At 46.3% G+C, this 27,295-nt stretch overlaps 1 protein-coding gene across 3 annotated transcripts in view; it reads left to right on the forward strand.

The window, feature by feature from the left end:
• The first annotated feature begins 11,966 nt into the window (after positions 1-11,966).
• The window catches only part of LOC125426563 (unconventional myosin-X-like), a 54,563-nt gene continuing 39,234 nt past the window's right edge, over positions 11,967-27,295 (forward strand). The window contains exons 1-8 of one of the 3 annotated variants that reach the window (XM_048484988.1): positions 11,967-12,121; positions 13,526-13,619; positions 17,437-17,506; positions 18,211-18,293; positions 19,122-19,230; positions 19,838-19,918; positions 20,579-20,703; positions 21,352-21,466. In XM_048484988.1, the coding sequence (XP_048340945.1) occupies positions 17,453-17,506; positions 18,211-18,293; positions 19,122-19,230; positions 19,838-19,918; positions 20,579-20,703; positions 21,352-21,466 (567 nt within the window). In that variant the 5' untranslated portion in view covers positions 11,967-12,121; positions 13,526-13,619; positions 17,437-17,452. Of the gene's footprint in view, positions 12,122-13,525; positions 13,620-17,436; positions 17,507-18,210; positions 18,294-19,121; positions 19,231-19,837; positions 19,919-20,578; positions 20,704-21,351; positions 21,467-26,700; positions 27,053-27,295 lie in introns of those variants that run through there. The other 2 variants (XM_048484989.1, XM_048484990.1) reach the window with 2 other exon arrangements.

Consider the following 27,295-nt stretch of genomic DNA (forward strand, 5'->3'; position numbering starts at 1 on the left):
CTGTAGCACTTCTAGAGCAATATTGATACCTTGAAAGGGTCATGCTGTCACTGTAAATACAGTGAATATATTCATATTACAAAAGCTATTGTATTTGATTAGATGATTTACTAGGAACTTGGTGCCCTTAAATGAGACAAGCAATACAGCTTCTGATGGGAGCCGTGTTTGGTGTACGTTCCTTTTCCTTTGCATTTTTTTGTTATACACCACCCACCCAGCTTTGTTTTAACAGGGTGGGATTTTCAAGGCAACAGACATTCAGAGGTGATTTGCTGCTGCCTGCCTCTGTGTCACAACCCTGGAATTTCTTGGTGATTTCCCATCCAAATACTGACCAAGGCCAACCCTTCTTAGCTTCTGAGATCTGACAAGATTTAACTAGCTTGGGCTATCTTGGGCAGGGCCTAGATATTTCAGTTAATCATAATTGAAAGCCCTTTTGTTCTAAAGTAATGTAGTTTGCAGACCTTCAGCAGTGTCTGCCTACTAATCATGTTCTTTCTGTCCATGCTTTCCTGCAGTTTTGCACTTTCATGCTTGGTTTTCCACTCAAAAAATATAAGCTGAAGGACATATTTTTGCAGATTAAGGGCTCTCATTTGCAAGGTTGAGAAGATAGAGAATTGATTAGCATGGGTAGGGCGGCAAGGGGGAAAATACAATAATATTTATTATTTGTGAAGCATGTTATACAGTGGATTAATTCAGACAAGCAACTGGATAATAAAATCAGGTTAAAAAATGGAAGGGAATGGAAGACTGCTAACTGACAAGTTAAAAAAGTGTGTCTTTTTCCAACTGCTCTTCCATATCCAAGAAAATGCCAGCCCTAATTCCCACCAACGAAATCTACCAGTCACTTCTGACCATGGCTATTCAGTGTGATTCAAGGGGTTAGTGTCCTTAGTGACTGGACATTCTTTATTAATAGGCAGAAGGGGCTGTTAGGAACATAGAAGGGTGTGAAACTGCAGCCCATGATATGTAGACATCATTTGTGTGGGAGTGGGGGGGCTTGGCTAGAATGACAGGAGACCCTCTGGCCTTGGTTGGAAGAGAGATTCGAATACACTCCATGTGCCACTCCCCACCTCATTTCCTCTTGGTTTTGCCAACATTAGCTATGGTTTGTTTCTTGAGGCTTCTATAGCACCATCAGGTGATTTGCACATGGACAGTTTGCTCCAGTTTGGGCTTCCAACTGCAGCAGATTATTTCTGAGCTTCCACCCAGTACTGTTTCCCAGCCATTGTCTTTCCTGAGTGGAAGGCTTGCTGCTCTTCAGGATATGCCAGCCACTTAGGAGCCATATTCTCTGATACAATCTTTCCATGCTGCCTTTGCTTCCCCTGCAACACCAAGGAACTCTTTAAAAAAAAAAACTGCAATGGCTTGATCACTATACCACTATAACAATCTGTCTGCTAGGTTGTCCAGGATAAAAAACTACATTTGTTATGGGAGGTGTGAATAATGAGTTTTAAATATTTTTTGAGCAGACTGCTCTCAAAGTGATGGAATTCAGTTCTGAAGAGATCCGAGACATTTTCAAACTTCTTTCTGGCATTCTGCAACTTGGAAACATTGAATTCATGACATGAGGAGCCTAGATTACACAACAAAACTGGTATGTGTGATTCCTCCTGAGATCAGGAGTTTACACCCTATTCTCCTTGTAAGCTCGTGCCATGTAATCCCATGAGGTCCATCATGGAAGCAGAGCTCACAGGAGTGAGATTCTTTCTATCAACAAATTCTCCTGCTGTGGCCTCCACTCAGCTCTCAAAATTTTGTTCCTATGGCCAGTGTAATTCCTCAAGGACAGTGATAGGGCACCAGAAGTCTTGGGGAAGGTACGTGGGAACTGGTGAAATTGTACCCCAAAAACAAGGGAAACTCTCCATTGCTGACCCACGCCGGGTCAGCTTTAAGAACGACGCAGACGCCGGGAGATAACATCTGGTGGAGATCGCCAGCAGCGGAGCACTGGAGGTCCTGTTCCTAGCGAAGCCCCCGCCTGCCGGTTCCTGGCACCTTTATTGTTATCCCATTGGGGAAGCGTGGGAGGGGAGGACCGGGGAGTTCCGGGAGAGGCCGGAGGCCTGGAGATCATCGGTGATGCATGATCTCATCTGGCTACGAGAGGGAGCGGAAGCTGCCTGGGAGCCTGACCCTCACCTGGGCAAGCACCACGTTCCCGCCTCGCATTGAGCCAGGCGCTCATGACCCGCGACTCATGGGGATGAGAGGGAGTGGGGGTGCAGCGCACCAGCAAGGCCTCAGAGGGTCCATTGGCCCCAACGTTTCTACCACGGTGCTGCTGGGTCAGCAGTGCATTACTACATCTCCTCCTTTACATTTCTAAATAAAACGCCTAAGGGGCTACTTAAAGGGGACGCTTTGTCTTCTCCTACCGCCTGGTCAAGGTTTTAGGGACCACGTTTGTAACATTAGAACTTTAAGGCGGGTAAGGAAATTCGAGGGGCTTTACACACGCTACAGGCACATTAGACGCATTGAACTAAACAAGATCCGGAGCAATGAGGCATACCAACCAATGAGAGCCGTACAATCAGTGACTCAACTATTCCTCCGCAGCCAGCTCCAGAGGGCTGACCACCAATGGAAAAACATCATACTTCAGATTAGATATAACTTCTTGCAGCTCACGACTTCATGAATCAACTGGGAATTATCAGAAAGATTAAAACAACACATTATGCGTACATTCTCACAACCTTGGTGGTGTAACAACAACAAGTAATCAATAGCTGCACGATTGTTCAGGGTCGCTTGACGAAGTTCCTGTTGCTCGGAGGCCAGGGCCCAGAGCTGCGGAGGTGGAGCCATTTTGACTTCGAAGGGCAACAGGCCAGCCGCCAATAGTCTTAGTGATTGCCAGAAGCGAAGTCCGGGACTCCTTAATATTAAAGCGTAGGGAGACTAACTCGCTTCGATAGGTTGATCAGCGTCATCCGGCTAGGTGTGAGGGGTCGAAAGGCAGAGCTGAGCGGCGTAGCGGCGTAGCAACCGGGTTCCCCGGAGCCTGGGTAGGACGTATATGGTGAGGCGATTCGAGGCAACAAAGAGTTCCGCAGAGAGTCGATGGGAATATAATTAACGTTTTCCCCACAGGTCCAGAACCTGTTCCCCGCAGCAGGATGTTTCAACATGGGGTACCGTCCTCCGCGGTGCAGTTCCAATTGGCCGAAATGAAGAATGGGCCCGGTCGTGTTCCTTGGCTACCGCTACGATGCGTAATGCAGGTGTTATTAGATCGTGGCGCTACGACAGTCTTGGTGACAAGGGAGAGAGCCGCCGAGGTTTGACGACAGGTCCCCAGTCGGGCGCCTTTACAGAGCACCTGATGGATGAGGCATTCATGAAGGGCTTAGCCCCAGACTCGCTTTAGGAAGTTCGGCTGCAGACGGGAGCAGGCAGGTGAGCCATAGCAGGTTCAATTCTAGGTACTGGCCCAGGCAGAAGGATGAGACGCTGGCATGCAGCAAACCGCTCCTGCGATGCTGGTCTGGTGAAAGCTCGTCAGGGGTACGACGCCCGCAGGCGCAGCAGAGCAGGCAGCGATGGTGGTCGCTGATAGAGCGGCAATGATTGCGTTGAGCGCATTTAGGCCCTCAAAACTTCGCGGTCTTGGCGTACTTCCAGGGTTGGTTGGTGTCGCCTTTGACGCCTCCCCAGGTCATTCGGCCTTGGGCGCCATGACGCCCTGCCGGCGACCTGGCGATCCTTCAGAGAGATGCTGCCCATCTCCGGATGGGGCTGGTTTCCTCCCCGGTTTAATTCCATGGGCTGGCCTGTCATGGTGAATCGGAGTCCACAGGGACCCGTAGAAGAGGGATTTGAAACACACCCCTTCCCTGGTGGTTACGGGCGGTCCCCAGCCCAGTTTTAGAGCCGGATGGCGGAGATTGGGATCGAAGTTTAGTGGTTTAACAGCGTTAAGAAGGAAGAAGGCTTGTTTTGCAGCCTGTGAAGGTTGCTTTAATGTAATCTTCCCAGCCGCTTACTCCTTCTTCTTTTTTAGTTGTTTGACAGGAGAGAGGTGAAGCGTAATTCTGGTGGAATTGGCTCAGAGCCATCAGGGTGCGCCAAGGAAATAGTCCGGAGCCCTCGGTGAGGAGCAGCGTATCCTGGGGATTTCAGGGTATGCGTTAATCAGCAAATAATAGCGCCTTTGGAGGCTTCTTTGGGGATGGGCTAACCTGAACAGCAACAGCAACAGAGGTACCTCACAACAAAGGAAAAAAAGAGGGGGGGGTTCTTTTGGTAAGGGTTTAAAATTTTAATGCGGACCTTTGGTGGCTAATGCAGGAAGCTGGATGGTGCTAAAATTTGGACTGGTCGTCTTGGGAGATGCTGCCCGGCCGAAACCACTGCCACATCTTAGAAGGATGATAGTGCCATAAATGCCATCAACACTAACCCCAAACGAGTCGGTATTAGGGCATAATGGCAGCCCTTTAAAATCCAGCTCGTCCCCGACAGTGCTGCGGTATCAGACGGCTCCAGATTTTAATCCAGGGAGGCCAGTCGTTAATTGGCTCCTCCCACTTACCAGCCGAAAACAGGAGAAAAGGAGGTGGAGGAAGCAGCTCTTTACTGAGATAGAGAGTGAACTTCAGTCACAGTTGGGATCAATGATCGGTGATGGCCTTTACCCATCCAATCAAAGTCGCTTTGACTCTGACTATGAGGTCCCTTCCAGAGATTGACGATGTTCATACTTATATGATCAGAGCTGGCCGCCGAGCTCTTAGTTGTTGACCGTGGAGCTGGCGGATGTCTGCCTCGCTGGGTTTGTCTCCCCACCGATGCGTTTCCTCGTCGGGTTACCGGTCGGGCCACGCCGTCGGATGATCGTAACATCATGCCGTGTCCACCAGGCCCTTTGAACTTTAAGATCCTTCTATGCATGGCGCTCCAGGTATAGGCGGGATTCCTGATAGGCCTTCCACCGCCGCGCACGGTGCAGGCTGCCTTTACGCCGGGCTGCTGGGCCTCGGGAGTCTTCTTTATTAACGGCAGCGGCAGCGCGATAAGTGAGAATCGCTGAAGAGCTGGCCCGCAGGCAACTCCTGGGTGGATGTTTAATCCAGACCTGAGACGGATGTAACCCTTTGCGCGTGGAGTCGATTACTCCGGGACTTATGACAACAGTCCGTTCACGGGCAGAGGCTTTTGGCAGCACTAGCCCAACTTGTCCCGTAGGGATGGGCTCGCCATAACAGTTAGCATAAGAACCGTGAGGGTTCAAAGCGATGGGCTGTACGCGGCATGCCACCGCAGAAGGTGGTTTTGCAGGGCCTTGGCGCTTGGGTCTGCTCTGTACTTCCTCCGGTCCTGGCTGGGGAGACGCTGGCGGAGTTTCGACGGGCGTCAGTGGAAGCCTCTTCGGCAACGTGGCACTGGTCTTAGGTGGCTTCCTCCTGGAGGACTCTCCATCGGGATTGTAGGCCCCCCCACTGGCTGCGTTTACACTCCTTCGCGAAGTGTCCCGTCTGTCGCGAAAGTTAAACAGTTATCCTGAGGCCGCCGGAGAGTGCGGCGTAAGCAGGAGGCTTAGCTTGGTGGGCGGAGGACCGGCGTCCTGGCATAAGCCTTAAGCATACGTCGGCCACCCAGGATTTTGCTCCAGGCCCGGTGATCGCTTCTGCGCAGACTCCGCGGAGGCTGCTCTCTCTTTGGCGAGGCTTATGAGGCTCGCTGGGCCTCCTCGCCATCATATATCCAGTTCGAGCCCGTCCGTTCGCCTGTCGGTGAGAAACTCTGCTGGCTGGTCGGCGGGGACCTTAACAAAATGCCTGAGTAGGCGCATTCCAGAGGCTTACCGTAGCGGGTGGCTTCCCCAGGCAGGACACAATCTGATCGGCGGTTGGCAAAGCACCGTCGAAAGCTGCGCTGGCGCAGGCGCCACGAGTGGCTACTCTGTTGAAGCACTGCTGGCGAACTCCCAGACCACAAATTGCAGGGTCGTGAGCATACGGTAAGTCTTCCAGTCGCCTGGGAACCATTAGGTGGTTCCTGCAATGGCCTCCCAGCATGCCTCAATGAGGGGCCAGGTGACTCCCACGCCCGCATTGCTTTAAGCGGAGCTCAGTGAGGCCGTTATGAAGCGAAGTATGCATCATGAACCCGCCGACGATTTCACCTTCCCCTTCAGCATCTGTGAAGTGGACGGGTACAATGCAAGCGAATTGCATCGCTCTTCCGCTGTGTTTTTTTTTCAGATCGTGGCTAATAATGCTCTGCGCAGAGTTTGAAACCCGCCTACGTGGCTGACGGAGGTGCAGTGGCTTCGAAAATGAAGGCGAGCAGGGGAGGGAAGGCTGAGCCGGAGAGTTTGAATTGGGTGAAGGAGCCGCAGGGGCAGAAGGAGGACAGCTCACTCGAAGTGGATGGTGAGAAAACGGTTGAAATTAGGTGAAGATCGAAGAGGGAAGTACCGGCAGTAAAGGGAGCCAGGTTCAGTGAGTGGCTGATGGCTACAAAAACATTGTTCTATTGCCAGCAGCTATGATCAAGGCCGCGAGGCTTCCAGCGTAAGAGTGCTACCGATGTTTTCCCCAGTCCTTAAGATTCAATGTCCCCCCCCCCCAAGTACCGGCGACACTGAGCTTCAATCTCAACCAATTGGCGCAGAAAGCTCTTTACTGACCCGCCGCATTTCGTTAACGCCCCAGTTCGTCAACGCATTTGTCATAAGCCCTGCTTTTGTAAAGCCCACTTCACCGTGTGTTCCGTCGATCAGAGAGTGTCCTAGGACGCTGTTCTGGATGCACCGATTCAGAGACAGCACACCAAACGGGTGGTCCCTGGATGCTACCATCCAGCCGATTCCTCGGGTATCAGCGCCTTCCCAGGCGCGACACGGTGGAGCAGGGTGGAGTGGGCTCGGTGATTCCCGGTTTCGCACCACAGCTTGTAGTCGACCATGCTTAAGAATCCAGACGAGACGCTGAGATATAAATGGACGGTGGAGATCACAGCGGGAGACCGAGGTCCGTGGTTCCAGCCAGCCTCTGCCTGCCGGTTCCTGGGCACCTTTATTGTTATCCCATTAAAGCGGTGGGAGGAGGACCGGAGAGTTCCCGGGAGAGCTGGGAGGTCGGGAGATCATCATGTGATGCATGATCTCATCTGCTACGGGCGGAGAGGAGCGTGGCTGCCGGAGCTCAATCCTCACTCTGGGGCAGACCATTGTCCTCATGCTCGTGATTGAGCCAGGCAGTTCATGACCCGTGACTCATGGGGGGATGAGGAGTGGGGGTGCGGTGCGACCAGCAAGGCCGTAGGTCCATTGGCGTCCCAACGTTCTACCACGGTGCTGCTGGGTCAGCAGTGCATTACTACAAACAAGGGGTTGATTTCAAGTTAGAACCCTCTAAGCCTTGGATATGCGGGGCACTTTTGCTTCCTTCCTGACATGGTTCACAGGGCAGTCTTTTCTTGAAATACAGGGGATGAGTCCAATCAGGTCCCTTCCAGCGTGACGTCTGTTTGTGCAAATGATTCCACAGTAATGTGAAGCTTTGCAACTTCATCAGTGACCTGGCTTACAGTATTCTGTACATACTGTCATCCCATGCCAGTAAAGTTTCTCCAGCCTAGTAGCCTAGTATTCCATATTGGATGCTGACTAGTACTGGTTTCTCCAGAGCGGGGAAATCTGTCTCTATGGAAATATCCACCCCTTGTCAGTCATTCCCATCCTCGGATGATAAAACAGAATTCTTTGTTGCAGGAATTATTGTTGTCTCTCTGTTGCCTTCTCTTTTAGTGCTTAATAATTCCAGTGAACTTCTTGGCTTGGATGCCTTCCAGTTGTCTGAGGTGCTCACCCAGAGATCCATGTTTCTACGGGGTGAGGAAATCAGCTCTCCCCTCACTCTGTAGACAGGCATGAGTGATTTAAAGGTAAGTGTAGTCCAAACTAATGCCCACGAGGGAGCTTTCACTTTTAAAAGCTTTCACCCTGTAATTCTTGTTGGTCTCTAAGGTGCTACTGGACCGAGGTCTAATTGTTTTACTGCAGAGTGCACACCGACCTGGTATCCTCTGAAGCTATGAAGAGACTTTGCCCCTAGGTGGCAGCATTTACATGGCATCAAAGAGAAATTGCACTCCAGGGTCATCCCTGAGTTGACCTTTCTAATTTGTTCAGATGAGGAGGTCTTCCCAGAGAGTGCGCAGTGGGATCAGGAATTTGCATACTCTTGAGGAACAAAGAAGAATCATTGGCTTAGAAGTGACAGTAGGTAAACCATCTATCACAAAATCAAGCCTGGGAGAGCCATGCTTGTTTCTACAAAACCTGGGTCCTTTTTTCCAGAAACTCTGAAACCAGCTCAATGATTTTATTGAAAATAAAAACAGACAATAACAAACACACACACACACACACACACACACACACACACACACACACACACACACACACACACACACACACACAGAGGAGCTCAGATGCTCACCCGAGCTCAGCCTCTCAACCTTTGTTCCTCACTTCTCAGGAAAACTTCCTTCCTGCCATGCGGTCACTTATAGCCTTTGATGTTTGGGGCTTCCTTTTGGTTACCACCTTTTGGTCCTCCATCCGGAGATCAAAGAGCTTGTCAGGCTAGTGTGACTTCTTCTAATACAGTTATAGATACAGTTACAGGACAACTTCATCACACCATCCTTGGTAATGGATCCATTATGTGGTCTATAATGTAAGAAGGTAGCAAGTTGAGGAAAGCTCTGGTCTGCAAATGCTATCCTAAATGATTCTAGACTTGTAGTGAATCCCAGGCACTTCCAGATGTTATGGTTCTAAATTCCCATCAGTTTCTGCCAGTATATGGCCAATTGGCCATGCTGGCAGGGGCTGATGGGAATTGTAGTCCATAACATCTGGAGTGCCAAAGGTTCGCCACCACTGACTTAGACCTTGAGTACCCGACAATCTCCACCTGTACTATCTAACCTGGAATGTGAGATCTGCACAAAGCATCTTATTTAGAAAGCCCGCCTTGTCTGAAGCTCAGGTGTCTGAAGCCCTGGTACCCAAGGGAAGCTTTTTCTGGTGCTTTCCCCACCTATAGAATTCCCACTCCCAGGATCTGAGAGTGACCAGTCTGTAAGGCCCTTTTCTACGTGTTGTGTGCTTTTTGGGGTTTTGTGAGCTGTCTTGGAAGACCAGTTATGGTTGAAAGTTGGAAGACCAGTTATGGTTGAAATGCCCTTAATAAATAAATACAAAGGATGTGGCATCTTCAGTTAGCAAACCAAAGCAACAGAAGAATATAGCATGGCATAGAACGTCCTTTCAACAATTCCCCTCAGCAGTGTAGGCTTGACTCCATATCTTGTTTTCAGTCAGCTGAGCTGAGGCTGCCTCTTGAAAAAGCACAGCATGGCAGTGTTTGACACTGAGAAGAACAGTTCTGCTGTAGTACTCATGAGGTTCCAGGTCCTGGCAAGCATACAGGAAGGGTTTTGCATTGAGGGGTTTCTAAAGAATCCCCTGAATTCCCTGGAAGTAGGACCAGGGAAATGGGGGAATTGTGTTTGTTCATGAGAGCATTATTTCAAAGACTCAAATGAGACTGACAGCACAGCCTTTTGAATATTGTTTATAGCTTCCCATGGGCATCTAGCTGGTGCAGTGTAACGCCAATGTGGTGTGGTGCTTAGAGTGCTGGACTAGTGTCAAGGTGGTCCAAGTTAATATTACCACTCTGGCATGAAAACCTGTGTGACGAACTTGGACTAATTGCTGTCTCTCAGTATAACCTACCTCAGACGTTGTTGTGTAAAGATAAAGGGAATGGCAAGAACCATGTGCCAGCTTCTGTGCATGGAGTAAACACAGCTCATCCTTTGCTGACTTTTACAAAGGAGAACAAGCAGTTGCTGATGGTTGTAATGGTTGCTAGTCAGGCATTCTGCTATCAAATGCTATTTCCCCGTCTCTCCAGGGATAACAGGCAGCTGTTGTCAGATTCTGTTCTGGGCATGGGAGGATGCAGAGGTTTCAGTCAACTGCCATTGTCTAAAAAACTCATTACCATTCTGAGCTTTGGCATTTTTGGTGGGTTGAGTAGAGGCACGCAGGGCAGTGAATAGAGCCTTTTATAGAAGGCACATGTCCATCACCCCCCCGGGCTTCCTGCTTTGGTCCCGGAGCTGGTGGTGAGTCAGAAGCCAGTTCCTGGAAGCTGCGGCAAGACTATGGACTTACAAAATGCAGTCTGGACACTTAAATCATGCTTCCCTTTTGTCTACCTTTCACTGTATGTGATTGGCTCAGGCCCAAGCTGTGTGTTATGTGGAACGCGTAGCAGCTACTGATCCATTTCTACGCATCTGTCTTGTTCTCTCTGTGTCTCTGGCAATGTGTTAAAGAGACATGAGGTGACATCATTATGCACAATGTTTCCTTGCCCCTGCAAGCAGCTGCCTGTGGAGTGAAGGGCAGGGGAGCAATTCAGACGATGATGAGATCGTGTCACATATTTTCTTCAGGCAGTATGTTACTGGAGAGATGTAAGATGGCTGCAGCCAACAATTTATAGTTTGTCTCTTAGATTTCCTAGACAACACTGGGGGAAGGTCCTGAACCAAAGGAGAGGTTTTGTGGCTCTCTTGTCTCCAGTTCTGTGAGTTCCATTTGAGAAATGGTGATCTTTGAAACTTGAGAGACTGCTAAAGGATGTCATGAAAGGAATTTATTTAGAACATGCACATGCGCACGCACACACACACAGAGGGCACTGGGAAATTTAGCTGATTAGGACCTATCTTCACAAACAGCAGGTGAAATCGTGAACTTTATTGTTTTACTTTTTAATTAATACTGCTGGAAGGGCATCCATGTTGGAATGCTCTTTGATTCAAAAATCGCTACTCAAGGTTAGTGGCTATGTGTGTCTGTTAAAGTATTCTCCTCTCTGTGTTTGCTCTCCTAGGCTGCTGACTCCAGGATCACAGCTGCCATGGCCCTTTATTCATAGCAGTAAGCCCTGGATCATTGGCAAAATTAATGCAAAAATAAAAGGGAAGGAAAACTTTAAGTCTGTGGGAATCTTGGATATTTTTGGATTTGAGAATTTCCAGGTTAGAATTTAAATTGTTGGGGATTCCATCATAAACTAAATAATCATTTAATGGTTGCAGAAAACAAGCTGGACTGATGCTGAAATGCGGGGGGACAGAAAGACAGTGTTGTTGTGGATAGTTCAAGTACTTTATCATGTCTGATGTCTCACAGTAGTGATTAATGGAAAGATATTTAAGTTCACCATAACAATATAGATGCATAGTAGATCTCTTTCCTTTGGCACATGAGAATGTGCCTGCATTCCCTGATAGAGGCACATGGGGGTATGTGTATCACTGTCTTGAAATTGAGATCTTGAAATATATTCACCTGTTTTCTGACTATTTTAAAGCAGCGGTTGTGGCCAATGGGAGAAGGAAGGAGCTGATACTATACAGCTGTCCCTTCTGTGCTTCCTGTAAGCAACTCTTCTATGTGGCCCAGAAGGGAAAGATCTTTTCCCAAAATAGATATTAATATTGGTTTCTCTTTTCATACTCCCAGGTGAATCGCTTTGAGCAGTTTAACATTAACTATGCAAATGAGAAGCTCCAGGAGTACTTCAACAAGCACATTTTCTCCTTGGAGCAGCTTGAATACAACAGGTAGTGTAAGTGGCCACTCTGGAGGTGGCAATTATTTCCTGGTGGCATGAAAGAGAACCTGTGGCTCTCTGATGGAAAACTGCTGGCACCAAAACTGTTTTGGATTTAATTGTTTGAATTCCAAATGGAAGTGACAGAGTGACTGAAGGTGATGCTGTTTATTTCTCCACTGTTTCCCCATACCTCGCTGCTCTTTTCCTTTTGCTTAGGGAATTATAGTAACCTCTTCTTCCTCTTCTGTGGCTTCCCCAGTCACAAATGCTAAGCCCTTTGCTGCTCCTTCACTTTTATAAAAATTACCACAGACGAATGGTCTTTTACTTTTTTCCCCCTTTTCTGTGGCAGAGAGGGGATATGCTGGGAAGCCATTGACTGGATGGACAATGCTGAGTGCCTGGATCTTATTGAGAAGGTAACTCCTTCTGGCTAATGAGGTAGGGAATAGGCAGTCTATACTGCTCTTTCTCTCCGATGATACATTTCTCATGGTTTCTACTTTGTTCTCCCTGCCTTTCCATTCAGGGAAAGCAAAACCCACTCCCAGGTATAAGGGACACTTTAAGATACACACACTTTGGCCATTGCTCTGAGTAAATCATTGGGCAGGAGTGATCAAGGACAAGGAGTGGGGCATTGTGGGTAAGAGAGGGAGGAGTCTGGGGAAAAGGAGGAGGAAGGACTAAACTGGGATCGGATGGAGATGAGAGCTGTTGCACAGCAACCAGTCCAGGGGTTTTTGTTTTGTTTCTGTTGTATGTGAGTAAACATTTCCCTACCCTTTCCCTCTCCTATCCAGTTATGTTGTATGCTGAGCATATATGAACATATCAAGCTGCCTTCTACCAAGACAGATCATAGATCCATCTAGGCCAGTAGTATCCACTCTGATTGTTGTTACGATATCGTATTACATGATGAGGCATTGTCAAGGATGTAATTTTCTCCAGCAGTGGCATAGTGGTTAAGAGCAAGTGTACTCTAATCTGGAGGAACCGGGTTTGATTCCCAGCTCTGCTGCTTGAGCTGTGGAGGCTTATCTGGGAAATTCAGATTAGCCTGTGCACTCCCACATGTGCCAGCTGGGTGACCTTGGGCTAGTCACAGTTTTTCAGAGCTCTCTCAGCCCCACCCACCTCACAGGGTGTTTGTTGTGAAGGGGGAAGGGAAAGTGAGATCAGAAGTCCCCCTTTGAGTCTCCTACAGGAGAGAAAGGGGGAATATAAATCCAAACTCTTCTTCTTCATAAGTTTTAAAGTCTGTTGGAAGCAGGATTCAGAAGCCTCTTGATCAGATCCCCAGGAACACAGGCAATGTCACTGAGTTCAAGAGTTGCTACACTTTCAGAAGTGCAAGCAATACAATACCCAGTCAGAGTTATATCTTTTAATTTAGGCCATTGTAACTCTGTTTAGGGTAAGCCAGTATCCTTGAAATGCTGGTGCCCCAAATGGTTGCTGAGTTTGCCTGTCTGGTAGAGCTACTCCTCTCCACAAGGCTCTGCCCATTCACAATATGGATGAGAACACTGGCTGTATTAAGGGAAATTGAACATGCAACTGAATGTAGTTAATGGGAGTTCAGAATTAGGCACAACTTCTGCTTCTTAGGGACTCTACTTTTCTTCCTAAATCCAAATGTAGATATTACTTGTATTTGAAACTGCCCTGAGGGTTAGGATGAGTCTTTTAGGATATATCTTTTTCTAGAAAATAACAGTCTGATTTTGCTATGAACCTGGCACTTCAGTATGCTATTCATGATTGTAATTGACTGTGACTGGGGACTGATTGTGAGTCCCTCTCTTGTCTTGCTGCAGAAACTTGGTTTGCTGGCATTGGTTAATGAAGAAAGTAGATTTCCCAAAGGCACAGATGTCACCCTTCTGGAAAAGCTCCATAGCCAAAGCATGGTAAGTAAGGCCAATGCAAATGTGTACATTTGTGGCACTGTACACATTTATTTAGATATTTCTAAAAATGGTATGCTGCATTACTTACTTTGAAGAGCCTTGAAGCAGTTCACAGTTTGAAAAATAGAATAAAGCTACAGTAAAATATTCCATTTGCAGTATAAAACCAACATAAATCAGAAGTAGAATCAAAATGAAATGAAGCCAACATAGATTGGCTAGTGAATTGGCCAGACTATATACTTCATCTAGAAGACAATATATAGACCCATACACTGATAACTATGTCAACTCACCAGACAAGGTTAAATCCTTCTTTCTGCTTTGTGACTAGTCTCCCCTCAGAGATCTCTTAGACATTGCCAAATTCCTGAAAGCATGGCTTTGGCACATTGGGTCAGATGATTGCTTCACAGATTTTAGTTTATTTTATTTATTTATTGTTTTAACCTCGCTGGAAATGTCCAAAACTTACTTTATTTAGCAATCCTTGATTCTCCTCCAACCCTCCCTGTTGCATTTGTGTACAAACTTATGCCAATAAAAGGTTGAAATAGAAAGCATGTCGAATTGGCCAGGCAAGGGGTTCCACTGTGGAAATGTTCCTCGATTTCATAGACATCTTCCAAACCTCCACCAGTGACTGTACACAAAGCAAAGCATGGCCTGATAAGTGATAACCTTGAAGCATGAAGGAGAATATAAGGAGAGGCACTGATGAAGTACCTTTGTTCCAGTCTGTCCATAGAGATTTTTAAAATTTTCAATAAAGAAATGCATCTTTTAATTAGTGTAGTTTTTGAAAAATAAATATTGTATAGCTATCAAATTTCACTATCTTCCAAACCCTATTTTCATCAGACTGAGGAGTGGGGGGCAGTTCTGCTTAGTTTACAAAGGGCTGTGTATTGTTGAAGGCTTTCACGGCCGGAATCACTGGGGTGCTGTGTGGTTTCCGATTGAGCTATCGGGTTGTGAGTTTAGTAGCATTTCTTTCTGACGCTGGCTCGCCACCATCTGTGGCTGGCATCTGTGTGCCAGCCACAGATGCAGGCGAAACATCAGGAGAGAATGCTGCTAGAACATGGTCATACAGCTTGGAAACCACACAGCACCCCAGTTACAAAGGGCTATTTCACATGCATAACTTACTCCTGGTTTTCTTGGCAGCTGCTCCACAAGCATTTAAATACGCTTGGGAAAATTGTTCTGCATACATGCCCTTTCCTCTAAATCCCTTCTGCTGTGGAGTTGCTATATTTCTTCCACACGTGGCCAAACAAACAGGTGTATCCAGCAAGAGTGCTGGGGGTCACTGGTGGTGACACAGTACCAAGCCCCCTTTTTATTTTTTCCACTACAAATTCTAGTCCTACAGCACAGTCTAGCTCAACAGCACAGAAACTTTAGAGACATTTCCTCCACCACTGAAACTGTTGTCACTGGTGATTCTTTGTTTACTGATTAGATGATCAGCACACACGTGGAAGGGTCAGAGAACAGATAGCTGAACAAAATGGCTCCTAAATCTGAATTAACTGGAGTCAGTTTAAATAATATGTGGGCCAAAACTCTTTTGACAAGTAGTAGCAATTAATAAAACCAGACTCCCTACAGAGCGGCCAACGCAGGTGACTTCCTCGCCATTTTTGTTTTGTTTTCAAAGAACAAGCTTAGCAATAGAATGCTAAGGGAAAGGGAAACGCACAGGTGGAAGAATCAGGGAATGGAACACTAAAGAAAATGGCTCCTGAGCCAGGATTAACTGGTGCCATTTTAAATAGTGTGTGAAGGATTCCCCACCCCCTCAACCTGGAGATGAGTGACTTCATTTCCTAAGGAAATAAATTATTGCCAGATCACTGGAGCATTGAAGCAATAGTCCCAGTAGGTTATTTGAATTCCTAGCTTTAAAAAAAAAAAAGAACTCTCTGTCCTCTTTCCTTGTGGATGTATGCCTTTTCCCTTATATTTCCACCAGGGAAGGAGATGGGGACTTAACAAAAATGAAATCAGGGAATTCAGAGAACTTGCTAAGACCATTGTTTTAATGTTCCAGTAATCTAGTAATATTTTATTGCCATTTTTAAAAAAAACTGATCAGAAATCAGTGCAGTCACAAAATTAATTCGACTGCAGGGGAGATAGTGAAAAAGTGCCTCTGCTATCTACTTCTGGTCACTTTAATGATGTCATGTTTTTTTGACCAGAAGACCCTGGCTGAGTGTAGCGTTCAATTTCTTACCTTGCATGTTAAAAATGTCTTTTGTAAAGGATCTAGAAAACCCCAGATATTAGGGAGGGGAAGGTGGAAGGAGGACATGGAATGCATTTGGGAAGTTGGATGTGGGCAGGCTGCTCAATAGGCAGTGGAAAAAATCCAAACAGAGCATTTCCTCACATTGAGTGAAGCTGGCTCAGAATGGGCCTGTCAAAAAACTTTGTGGTAAAAGTGCTTGTAAAAAAGCTGGAGAAAAGTTGAGGAAAACTCAAAACTGCTACTTTTGGGGGTAAAATAAAAAAATCCCAAAACCACACATGCAGAATAGACCAAAGTTATGTTTTTCTGCTTACCAAGATATGTCTGTAGATGACTTGGTTGTGGTCCTTCTGTGATTGTCAGTGGAGCCAGATGCTTGGATAAGATGATATGAGTTCTGGGCCAGCTGTGATTTGCAGACACTCTTCAAGGATAGGCCTTTACAGAGCCCATTTCCATCCTAGAGATTCCTGCAGTGTGTACCGCAATGGCCTGATTTTTACTGAGATGTGCGTTTTCTGCTCCCAGCTCAAGAAAGATGAGCATGTTGAGAGGAAAGAAAGGTTAAGCTGTAGATAAAAAAGACAACCTGTGCTGACCCATGTAATAATACCCCACATAACCTTGTCCCACGTCTGTGTATCTTCCTCTTCATTCATACAAGCGACTCTGTATCTAATGTCAGCATTTGTAGTTCCATCACTGCTAAGAACAACACGGCTTTTGCTGTATGATAAAGGAAACTATGTGGATGTTTTTAAAGAGCCTGCACAGGGAGCAAGACAGGCACATGCAGTTTCCCCACACAAAGACACTTATTTACACTTTATCCTTCAAATCTCTTTGGACAGGACCTTATTCCAACCATGAGAGACTCTTTTAGGGTCATCTCATAGCAATACTATTGTGCTGCAAAGCTAAACTAGCCCTCTTCAAACTCAATGAAACAGACTTGCATAATGCTGTTCTCTCTTAAGCAAAGGACTCTCAGTCTCTTACAGATGAATAGTTGCTAAGATTCATTGGGTGGAAGTTAAAATTAGATTAATAATTCAGGCTAGAATAGACTTCCTTGTTCAGTTTACTGGATAATGGCTAAAAAGCTGACAGATGCAAACTGTGCTCTGTAAAGAATATACATTTTAAGTGTTCTGGGAATTCACAAAGCGGGGTGTTCCAGTGGCTCGTGACATAACTGGAATGTTTAAATCAGAGAAAGAGAATCTTTCTGACAAACTGGCTCTGTGTCTGGATATTTGAGATTTAGTACCAGCAGGGCCTTTTGCAAGGTTGTTTCTTCCCTATTGGCCCCACCAATCCATTCTAAGCTTGGCTGCTTTGATTACAGGCTGGGCAATTGTTATGGTCTTTTTTCACCCAACGGTTTATTAAACATGTTATTGCTATACCAAAGCACGTGGTCTCAGTCTAGTTCATTTCTGTCATGCCCTATTTGACTGGTTAGGACCAAGAAATTCTAATACAGCAAAAAATAGGGGTGGTTGTTGTGTGCTTCAGATATATTGTACTAGAAATAGCCTTCTCTCACTTTGTTTCAGAACAACCAGTATTACATGAAACCCCGAGTGTCAGATTTCCAATTTGGAATCCAGCACTATGCCGGAGAGGTAGGTGCACGCTTGCTAGGTGACTGATGGGGCAACTAGGTGTGTCCAGGACTTAGAAACCAATGAGCAATCAGACCTCCATCCTCAGCCTATCAAGGAGGATAAAGTGGGAAAGTGTTTGTCTTGATTGGGCCTTGGGGTTTTAAAGTAGCATCCTGCATCTACCAACATGTAGATCTCAGCTTTGGATTTAGTCAAGTGTCATCTTGTTTATCCCCAGCAGATATGTTGTTCTGGATGACATTTCACTTTACAATTTCTGTAGACAAGAACTTCTCCGGAATGAAGTTCTGCCTGGTGCATAATGCTTAACGTGTATGCACTGAGCTCTGTTCTCATATTGTGAGTCTCTATGAATTTGCTCCACATTCCTCGAAGGTGCTGGAGCAGAGACTTGTAATAGGATGGCCAAACAACCTGGTACAGCAGCTGACTGCTGGGTTGCAGTTGATGAAGAAAAGCTGCATAAAACTCACTTCTGTTTAGCAGTGGAGGACGTAAGCATTGTAGCGTAGGATATATTTGTTTCTTCTCTTGGGTAGGGTGTGTTTATTTTTTCTTAACTGATCAGCTGGAAAGATGCATCCTGAAATTTGGAAGTTTTGGATGTGTATTCAAGAAGTTTTTGCTACTCATTGAGCACCTTTGTTCTGTGATACGTTGTGGCACATTTGTATGTTTGTGTTACAACTTGACATTTGCAGGTCCTCTATGACGTGAGGGGCTTTCTGGAGAAAAACAGGGACACTTTTCGGGATGATATTTTAAACATGCTGAAAGACAGCAGGTATGTAACCCAGTGCCATGTAGAATGAAGCCTGAGTCAGTCAGAGGGGCAGTGGGTAGGCTAATTGTGGGTTAACAGCATATATATAGCACACTCATGCTGCTTGAACTTGAGGACAGGGGCATATCCTGGGGAGGGGTCTTTGGCATTTGGCTGCTCCCTCCCCCCTGCAGGCCAGTAAGAGGAAGTGGGCCAGGAGCCAGTGAATGAACGCCTGGGGGAACTGAGGCCAGTAGTGCAATGGTGTAGGAAGCTACCCCCACTGCTTACTGCTACTGTCGTCCCTCCCCCACCTGCCACTTTTCTCCCTCTCACCCGGCTCGCTTGCCACTTCCACCCGCCCTGCCCCTTGTCTCCCATTCCCCCACCACCACTTGCTGCTCTCCCAAACACCTTGCCACTTATCCGCTGCTCACCCGCCACCCCCCTGCAACCTGCTGCTCTCTCACCCATTCCCACCACTTTGGGGAGTGCACACAATTTCAGTGGTGCCCCAGGAAACCTTTCCCTCTCATGGTACTCCACCGCTTCAGGAAATTGTTTCTTGGGTATTCAAATCAGTGGACTAAATGATAGGAATACTGCAGTTCTTGCTCCTTCTGTTTCTTGGCATGGTATTCAGCCTGTTCCCCTTGAGGCCCAGCAGAATGCAACATTTTCAGAGCTAATGGGGGCCTCTGTGTGACCTGTCAGGACAGCAAATGAAGGAATTAATGCATTATCCAATTTAGGAAGTCAATAGGCCAGCAATCTCTAACCAGGCCATTGCTGTTTTTGCAAGCCACTTTCCATGTCTTCTCTGTTTTACCAGTCCTTTTTGCCCCACAGGCTGGACTTTATCTATGACCTTTTTGAAAGAGTCTCAGGGTGCAGCAGTGAGGACACACTGAAGATGGGAACTCAGAGGCGCAGGCCAACCGTCAGCTCCCAGTTCAGGGTAGGAGCAGCAGGCCCACTTACGATGCATGCAGACACACCTTAAAAACAGGATCTGCCACAATTTTCTCCCCTCCCCCACCCCAAGAAAGCTTGTCTTCTATTCTTATGTATAAGTGATGCTGAAGTAAGTGTCCCCATGCATCAGGTGGGCTGTCTATCCTTTATTGTTAAAGTGCTGCATATACATTTATTCAGTTAACTGTACATGTCCCCCTTACTTCTTCTTTCTTTCTTTTTTTACTTCCCTGTCAGCTTTTTGAAACTTGTAACGTTTGATTGTGTGGGATAGAGTGTGAGCCAGTCTGCTCTGTGCATTGCTGGATTCTTTTGCAAATAGATACATGGTGTGTTCGATCTGGAGAGAAAGTCATTTGTCAAACAAAAATGCAGATGTGCTTCTGAAGTGGCTTAATTTTTTAATTTTTGTACATCTGTGTGCACCCCAAAGCAATTTATGCACGAAAGCTAGTATTTGTGCATCTCTGTATCTTTATCTCACAATTCTGGCAGGTTTGTCTTTGGGCATGTCAGAGGGAGGATGGCAAGGGCCCGGATTCTTTAGGATCCATGTCTCCCAGGGAATGAATGTTGCTCTTTCTCTTTAGGACTCCTTACACTCCTTGATGGCCACACTCAGCACTTGCAACCCACTGTTCATTCGATGCATCAAACCCAACCTGGAGAAGGTAAACCTCACAAATTGTGGTGGGGATCCCCTTGAGCCATTGCTTGGTCTCTGTCAGCAGAATGCAGTTTTAAAGGAAGGGTCTGTATGTAGCATGCATACAGCCTTTCCTTTCATTCATTTGAAGAAGTAGGTAATTATCATATTGTTGCTGTTATGAAACGTTATATGGAATGTTATGTCAATGTTGTTACGTATTTATTATTATGCTGTTACTAGGAAATGTTATATTAATGTGGGTTGTTATAAGTTGATTATTTTGTTCTGAATTGTTAGCCTGATTGTATTATTGACTGAACTTTTGGGTTGGGGGGTTATTGGAATTGGTACTATTATTATGTTTAGCTTTTTGGTTATGTATTATCATGTTATTGTTTATGTTGTGTACCGCCCTGAGCCCTCCGGGGGAGGGTGGTATATAAATTAACTATCAATCAATCAATCAATCAATCAATCAATCAATCAATCAATCAATCAATCAAAAGTATCCTGTGAAGCATCAGTTCCATCACATGCTTAGGTGACTGCCTACTATGTTTGCCTCTCTTAAGTTTGTGTGTGGGTCTAGTTATGGGAGATGTTGAGTGTGCCCTTTGCAAAACAAATCACTTCTTTGTTGTCTCCTGTCCTTGATTTGCCTACTCTCTTGGCCTCCACTTAGGCGTCAGACCTCTTCAGTCCAGATGTGGTGCAGAAACAACTGCGATACTCAGGCATGCTAGAAACAGTAAAGGTTCGGAGAGCTGGCTTTCCTGTTCGGCGGCCCTTTCAAGATTTCCTCTGCAGGTAAAAGTTATGGTGTGGCTACCAGGACAGAGCTCTGTTGAACATTCAAATATGGTTTTCCGTGTTTGGTAATTCGAGTGGCAAGCGCGGGGTGACAAAAGACCATTGGAATTCAAAGTATGTTTGTGGGAATGTGTTGCTTGAGGGAACAAGAAAATGAGGAGACCCGCCTTTGACCAAAAGTATAGGGTGAGTCTGGGCTGGCCGCTGCCTTTCTCCAGGTGTTTCTGTCTCCTCTAAAATTAGTAATGATCGCTGATCACCACATTGCCCCTCTTGCCTGCCTTCAGCCATTTGAGATGGCTGGCTGGACAGGGAAGAATGAATAATTTAATTTGTTAAACTATAATCCCAACTTTGGTTAAATAACATTTTATAGGTTTAACGTTCGGGGCATGCAGTTACTATCAGAATAAGTGTTGCTGTGTTTGGGTGCCAGGTGCTTGACTGGACTTGTGAGACAAAGTATTGCAGAAGTAATGAAGGGCAACCAGTTACCTCCTCAGGGGAACTTCAAGCCTGTTGCCACAGAGAAGCAAAATCTGGGAGCAGGAGCTGATGCTACATGGGAAGACAAACTTTGCATATGATGCTGAGAGAATTGCCTTTTGCCTGTTTCTTGACAAAATCTTTAATTTTGGTTCTCAGGTATAGCATGCTGTTGAAAAACAGGAGCAATTCAGACAATGCAAAATCCACTTGTGCAGCCTTCCTGCAGATGTATGACAGTGCTCAAAGAGAATGGAAGCTGGGGAAAACCAAGGTAGGAATGGGCAAACATCCTTTGTAATAGCAAGGCAGTATAGAATTACAGGGTAAAGCTCAAAACTTGGTCTAAAGGTGATCTTCATAGGAGCTTCCTGCATGCAGCTGCTTAGCAATCAAGGGGTCACACAGGAAGCATCCCAGAAAAATGCAAGGGAGTAGCCTGTGCTTCCATCATTGTTCTTGCTATGCATACTGGATCCCTATGTTGGCCCTGCAGTCCTTTCTAGGTGAAAGGGATGAGTTAACCACATGCACAAGCACAGTGGGGTCAGAATCTACCTCCCCCGCTCCATGACAGTGCGTTCCACATACATGCTCCCAGTAGTTGTGGGCCAGACTATAACATCTTTTCAGGGAATTGTGCCTGGTGTGGGTAGTGTCAGTGGAACTGTCCAAGCTTGGCATGGCGAAGGTCCCAGGTTCTATTCCCAGCATCTCCAAGTACAAGGATCTTCAGTTATAGGACCTGGAACAAGGCTGAACACTCAGTGGCAGAGCATCTGTTTGGCATGTAGAAGGTCCCAGGTTCCATCTCCAGGTAAAAAGATCAGGTAGTAGTTGATATCAGTGATGTAGGTATAGATTTTTAATGAGGTGGGTTCAGGGGTGGGGCCACACCCCCACCCGCCCCTGGGGGTGGGGCCATTCCTCCCCAAGCCCCGCCCCTGGTCTCAGTGCTTATAAAAGCAGCTCTCCGAGGCCAGGGACAGCAGACTCCCCTCCCCCCCCCACTGGCTGGGCTCCCAGACAGCAGACAGCAGTTCCTTCTGCCCTCCCATTCAGTCAGAGGCATAGCTAGGAAAAATGGAGCCCAGTGCAAAATCTGAGATTCGCGCCTCTTTCCCTCCCCTCTTCCCCCATGGGCATCCACCCCCAAACAGCATCACTTTCAATGGTGTTTAAACTAGGGAGTCCAGATTCTCCTTTTAAATCCACCTTACAGGGAGAATCTGGGGTCCCCAGTTAAAACAACATTGAAAGTGATGCTGTTTTGAGGCGGATTCTCCCCCACCCTGAAACAGCATCACTTTCAATGTTTAAATGGGGGACCTCAGATTCTCCCTTTAAATCCATGCCAAAGGGGGTGGATTTAAAAGAAGAATCTGGGAAAATTTGGGGGGTGCCTGCTGTCAGGGGTGCAATTGTTAAGCTAGCAGCACTAAACTTTCAAGGTATCTTTACAAGAGTCTCCTGATGATACCACCCAGGTTTGGAGAAGTTTGGTTCAGGGGGTCCAAAGTTATAGACCCTCAAAGTTGTAGCCCCCATCTTCTAGTAGTTCTCATTGGAAACAATGGGGGATGGGGACACCTCCTTTGGGAATCCATAACTTTGGACCCCCTGAACCAAACCTCATCAAACCTGGGTGGTATCATCAGGAGAGTTTCCTAAAGATACCCTGAATTTTTGGTGCTGCTAGCTAGCCTAAAAGCTGTGCCCCCTACAGGCCAAAAACTGAAAAAACACTAAAAAATACAAAAAACACAAACGGGGGCGGAGCTATGGAAATATAATGGGGGGGTTGAACCCGAGAAAAAAAACCCTTACCTACATCCTTGGTTGATATGAAGGGTCTCTGCTTAAGAACCTGAAGAACTACAAGTCAGAACAGACAAAACTGGCCTGGTTGGACTAATGGTGTAGTTAAGTATGCCAGCTTCATCAGTTCGTTTGGTGGTCTAGATTGTCTAACATTCTAATTCAGAGCCAAGTGCCGCCTTCTGTACACTGACTTCATGGTAGCGTTTTTTCTGCAAGGAGGCAGACACTAGCGTAGCAGTTATCTGTGGTGCAGGTGGATACAATGATGGCATTCAGTATGCAACTGACTTGACAGACTTCTGCTAATGCAAACTCAGCTAAATGAAGCGGAAGCAGTTTGGGAATTTTTTTTGCCAGGACCAACAAATTGGTTTCCCTCCCCTTTCTTCTAAGTGAGCAAATCAGCAGACTGTAATTGCAGTCCTGATGCAATTTCACCACTAGGCATGCAGACAGCAGAGAGCTTTGGAGCGCAATCTCAGTTTCATGCCTACATTTATGTCACTGCATGGGAGAGAGATTATGGTTTTTAAAAATTGTATAGTATATATCAAATGGATTTAAACTGTTTCAATCATAGGGTTTTTAAAGGTGTAGGGGGCTGCACTTAAGACTCTATATTTTACATTTCTGCTTACGGAGAAAATGTAGAATTTAGTCTTGTTCAAACATTGTGTTCAGAACCTGGTTCAGAATTTCAAACATTATTTTAAAAAGGCTAATTCCTAATCTTTGAGGCTTGAAAGATTAGATTGAAAACAAGTGAGCAATGCCTGTGATAAATGTGTTTCCTTCCACCTGCAGCAATATATTGGGACCTTAATGGAAATAACTACATGTCATTTGCAAACTTTGCCAATGCAGCAACATTAAACTTTTCTGTGTAGCTTCCCATAGGAATGATGCCAGTAAACATTGCACACCATTCTAGAATCAGTGCCTGTATTCCATAGAACAGAATGCAGGAGGCCTTTGATAGTAGCCTAGATTTGTTCAGTGCCTTCCTTTGGAATGAATGCAATGTTCTTAATTGGTTAAGGCCATTAGGGAACATTTGGGGCAGCAAATCATCCAAATCACAATATGTCAAAGGTCCACTTTACACTGCATTGTTCAGACTGCACCTGTGTGTAGTTTTGGAAGCCCCACTTCTGAAAGGATGTAGACAGAATGGAGTGAATGCAGAGGAGAGTGTCAAGGATGATCAGAGTCCTAAGACCAAGCCTTACAAGGAAAGGCTGAGGGACTTGGGAATATTCAGTCTGGAGAAGAGGATATTAAGGGTGCAACATGATAAATGTAAGATACTACACTTAGGCAGGAAAAAATGAAATGCACAGATATAGGATGGGTGCCACCTGGCTTGACAACACTACATGTGAAAGGGAATCTTAGTAGACCACAAACTGAACATGAGGCAGCAGTGTGAGGCAGCGACCAAGAAAGCCAATGTGATTCTGGGCTGTATCATTAGGAGTACAGTGATCGAGGGATGTAATTGTACCTCTCTATTCTGCATTGGTTAGACCTCACCTGGAATATTGTGTACAGTTCTGGGCACCACAATTCAAGAAGGATGTTGACAAGCTGGAACGGGTCCAGAGGAGGGCAACCAAAATGCTAAAAGGTCTGGAATCCATGCCCTACGAGGAGAGACTTAGGGAGTTGGGTATGTTTGGTGAAGAGAAGATTAAGAGGTGTCATGAGAGCCATGTTTAGATATTTGAAGGGATGTCATGTTGGTGAGGGAGCAAGCTTGTTTTCTGCTACTCCAGAGACTAGGACCAGGAGTAATGGGTTCAAGGTGAAGGAAAAGAGATTCCACCTAAACATCAGGAAAAACTTCCTGAAAGTAAGGGCTGTTCGACAGTGGAATGCACTACCTTGGAGAGTGGTGGAGTCTCCTTTGGAGGTTTTTAAAGAGAGGCTGGGTGGCTATCTGTCCAGAGTGTTTTGATTGTGTGTCCTGCATTACAGGGATTGGACTTGATTGCCCTTGAGGTCTCTTGCAACTCTATGATTCTATGAGTGCTCTCTTTTAAGTATTTGAAGGGCTGTCACTTTGAGGAGGGCAGAGAGCTGGTCCTCTTAGCTGAAGAAGATAGGACTCACAATAATAGGTTTAATTAAAGGGGGAAAGGTACTGTATGGATATTAGGGAAAAACTTTAATAGTGAGAGTAGTTCAGCAGTGGAATCAGCTGCCTAGGGAGGTGGTGGGCTCCCCCTCACTGGCAATTCTCAAGCAGCAGCTGGACAAACACTTGTCAGGAATGCTCTAGTCTAGGTTGATTGTGCATTGACCAGGGGGTTGGTCTAGATGGCCTGTATGGCTCCTTCCAACTAGATGGCCTGTATGGCTCCTTAGCTAGGATATAATATTGCACCAGGATAGGATTGCCAGCCTCCAGATGGGGGCTGAAAATCTCCCAGAATCACATCTGATTTCCAGGTGACAGGGATCAGTTCTCCTGGAGCAAAAGGTGGGACTGGGTGGCCATCTGTCAAGGGTGCTTTGATTGTATATTCCTGCATGACAGGGGGCTGGACTTGATGGCCTTTGCAGTCTCCTCCAACTCCATGATTTGGTTCAGGGGGTCCAAAGTTTGGTTCAGGGGGTCCAAAGTTATGGACCCTCAAAAGGGTAGCCCCCACCTCCTTAGCAAAGAATGGGGGATGGGGCACCCCTTTGAGGGTCCATAACTTTGGACTCCCTAAACCAAACTGCACCAAACTTGGGGGGGTCCCATCAGGACAGTTTCCAGATGATACCCTGAAATTTTGGTGCCAATACATCAAAAAATGCCCCCCCTGCAGGAACATCCCAGAAATTTGCCCAAGAACCTTTGTTCTGCACTGAGTTTTCTGTATTGCTGTCAATGTGGGTTGCAGGCGGGGGGGTGGCACATTTATAAAGGCACAGTCTCAAAACTTTCAGGGTCTCATCAAGAGACTGCCCTGATGATACCCCCCAGGTTTGGTGCAGTTTGGTTCAGGGGGGCCAAAGTTATGGACCCTCAAAACTGTAGCCCCCATTTCCTATTAGCTCCCATTGGAAACAATGGGGGATGGAGGCACCCCCTTTGGGAGTCCATAACTTTGGACTCCTTGAACCAAACCTCACCAAACCTGGGGGGTAGCATAAGGACAGTCTCCTGATGATACGCTGAAATTTTGGTGCTGATATGTCTAAAAATGCACCCCCTGCAGTCACCAATGTCCTGGTGCAAAAATATTTTTGGTCGTGGTGGAGTGGCCGCCCATGGGGGGGCGGCATCTAACTCAGGTTTTGCCCAGGGCTACAGTTTGCCTCGTTATGCCCCTGGCTGCTGTGATTCTTTTCTGAGGCCTCTGTGTTCTGTTTTCTACTGCTGCATTGGATTCCCTGGGACTAGAGAGGCTCTGCGTTGTATTATGTTTTGCAGACTGAGCTACCCCAGAGCAGCAGGGGGGAGAGAAGCTTAGACATCCTCATTCCTTCAGCAAGGAAAGCCAGAGTGCCTGCAGCTAGTGGGAGAATAGAAAGGAAACTGCTTTCTGCATGCCAAGCACTTGAAGTTAATAAATCAACCTTGGAGCCATTAAATGGAGCAGACTCTCAGTGGCTGGTGCACAGACAGCTGACCTTTGATCCCACTGAGAACAATGGGACTTTCTCTCTGCAAGTTGCTAGTTCATCTGAGATTTGATGGGCGGTCTTGCTGTCCTCCTGTTGGCTCTGAGGAAGGCCTGGTCATTGTGCAGTGCTAGAGCCCTACTTCAAAGTCTTCCCGTTCCAGGATGAGCAAGAGGAGGGACAAAGGGGTGGCTTGAAGAGGCTCTTCAGTCTGGTGGCAGAGGCTGATTTCAGAGGCAGGACAGGATGCATATAAGAGTCACAACAGACATTACAGGAGAGAAAAAGGAAGACAGCCATGTCCACATTGAGTTCATGGAGGAAAACTGTTGGGGTTCGGACTGCGCTTGCTTTTTTCTTAATCTGCTTAAAATGTGAGAGACAAGATAGAGGTGACAAGGAAGGAAGGTGTTGAAAATAGCAGGTATGTGGAACTGAAGCCTCCGAATCCATTTTCCAACATCTAAGCACAAAGGGGTTTTTTGACCTCACTTATTACAGGTGGCAATTTGAGGATGTTTAGGTCTCAGTAAGGCACATAGAATGTAGAGATTTCAGTACTTTTAGGGACATTTGCTCTTGGTCAGACATCTCAAAGCCTAGAAATGCTGAATGTTTAGCAACACTTAATAGTTACTATTAATCTATGATTGGGATAGAGTAGAGG

The sequence above is a fragment of the Sphaerodactylus townsendi genome, linkage group LG02 (genome assembly GCF_021028975.2).
Source record: "Sphaerodactylus townsendi isolate TG3544 linkage group LG02, MPM_Stown_v2.3, whole genome shotgun sequence".
In the NCBI taxonomy this organism is placed as follows: Eukaryota; Metazoa; Chordata; class Lepidosauria; order Squamata; family Sphaerodactylidae; genus Sphaerodactylus; species Sphaerodactylus townsendi.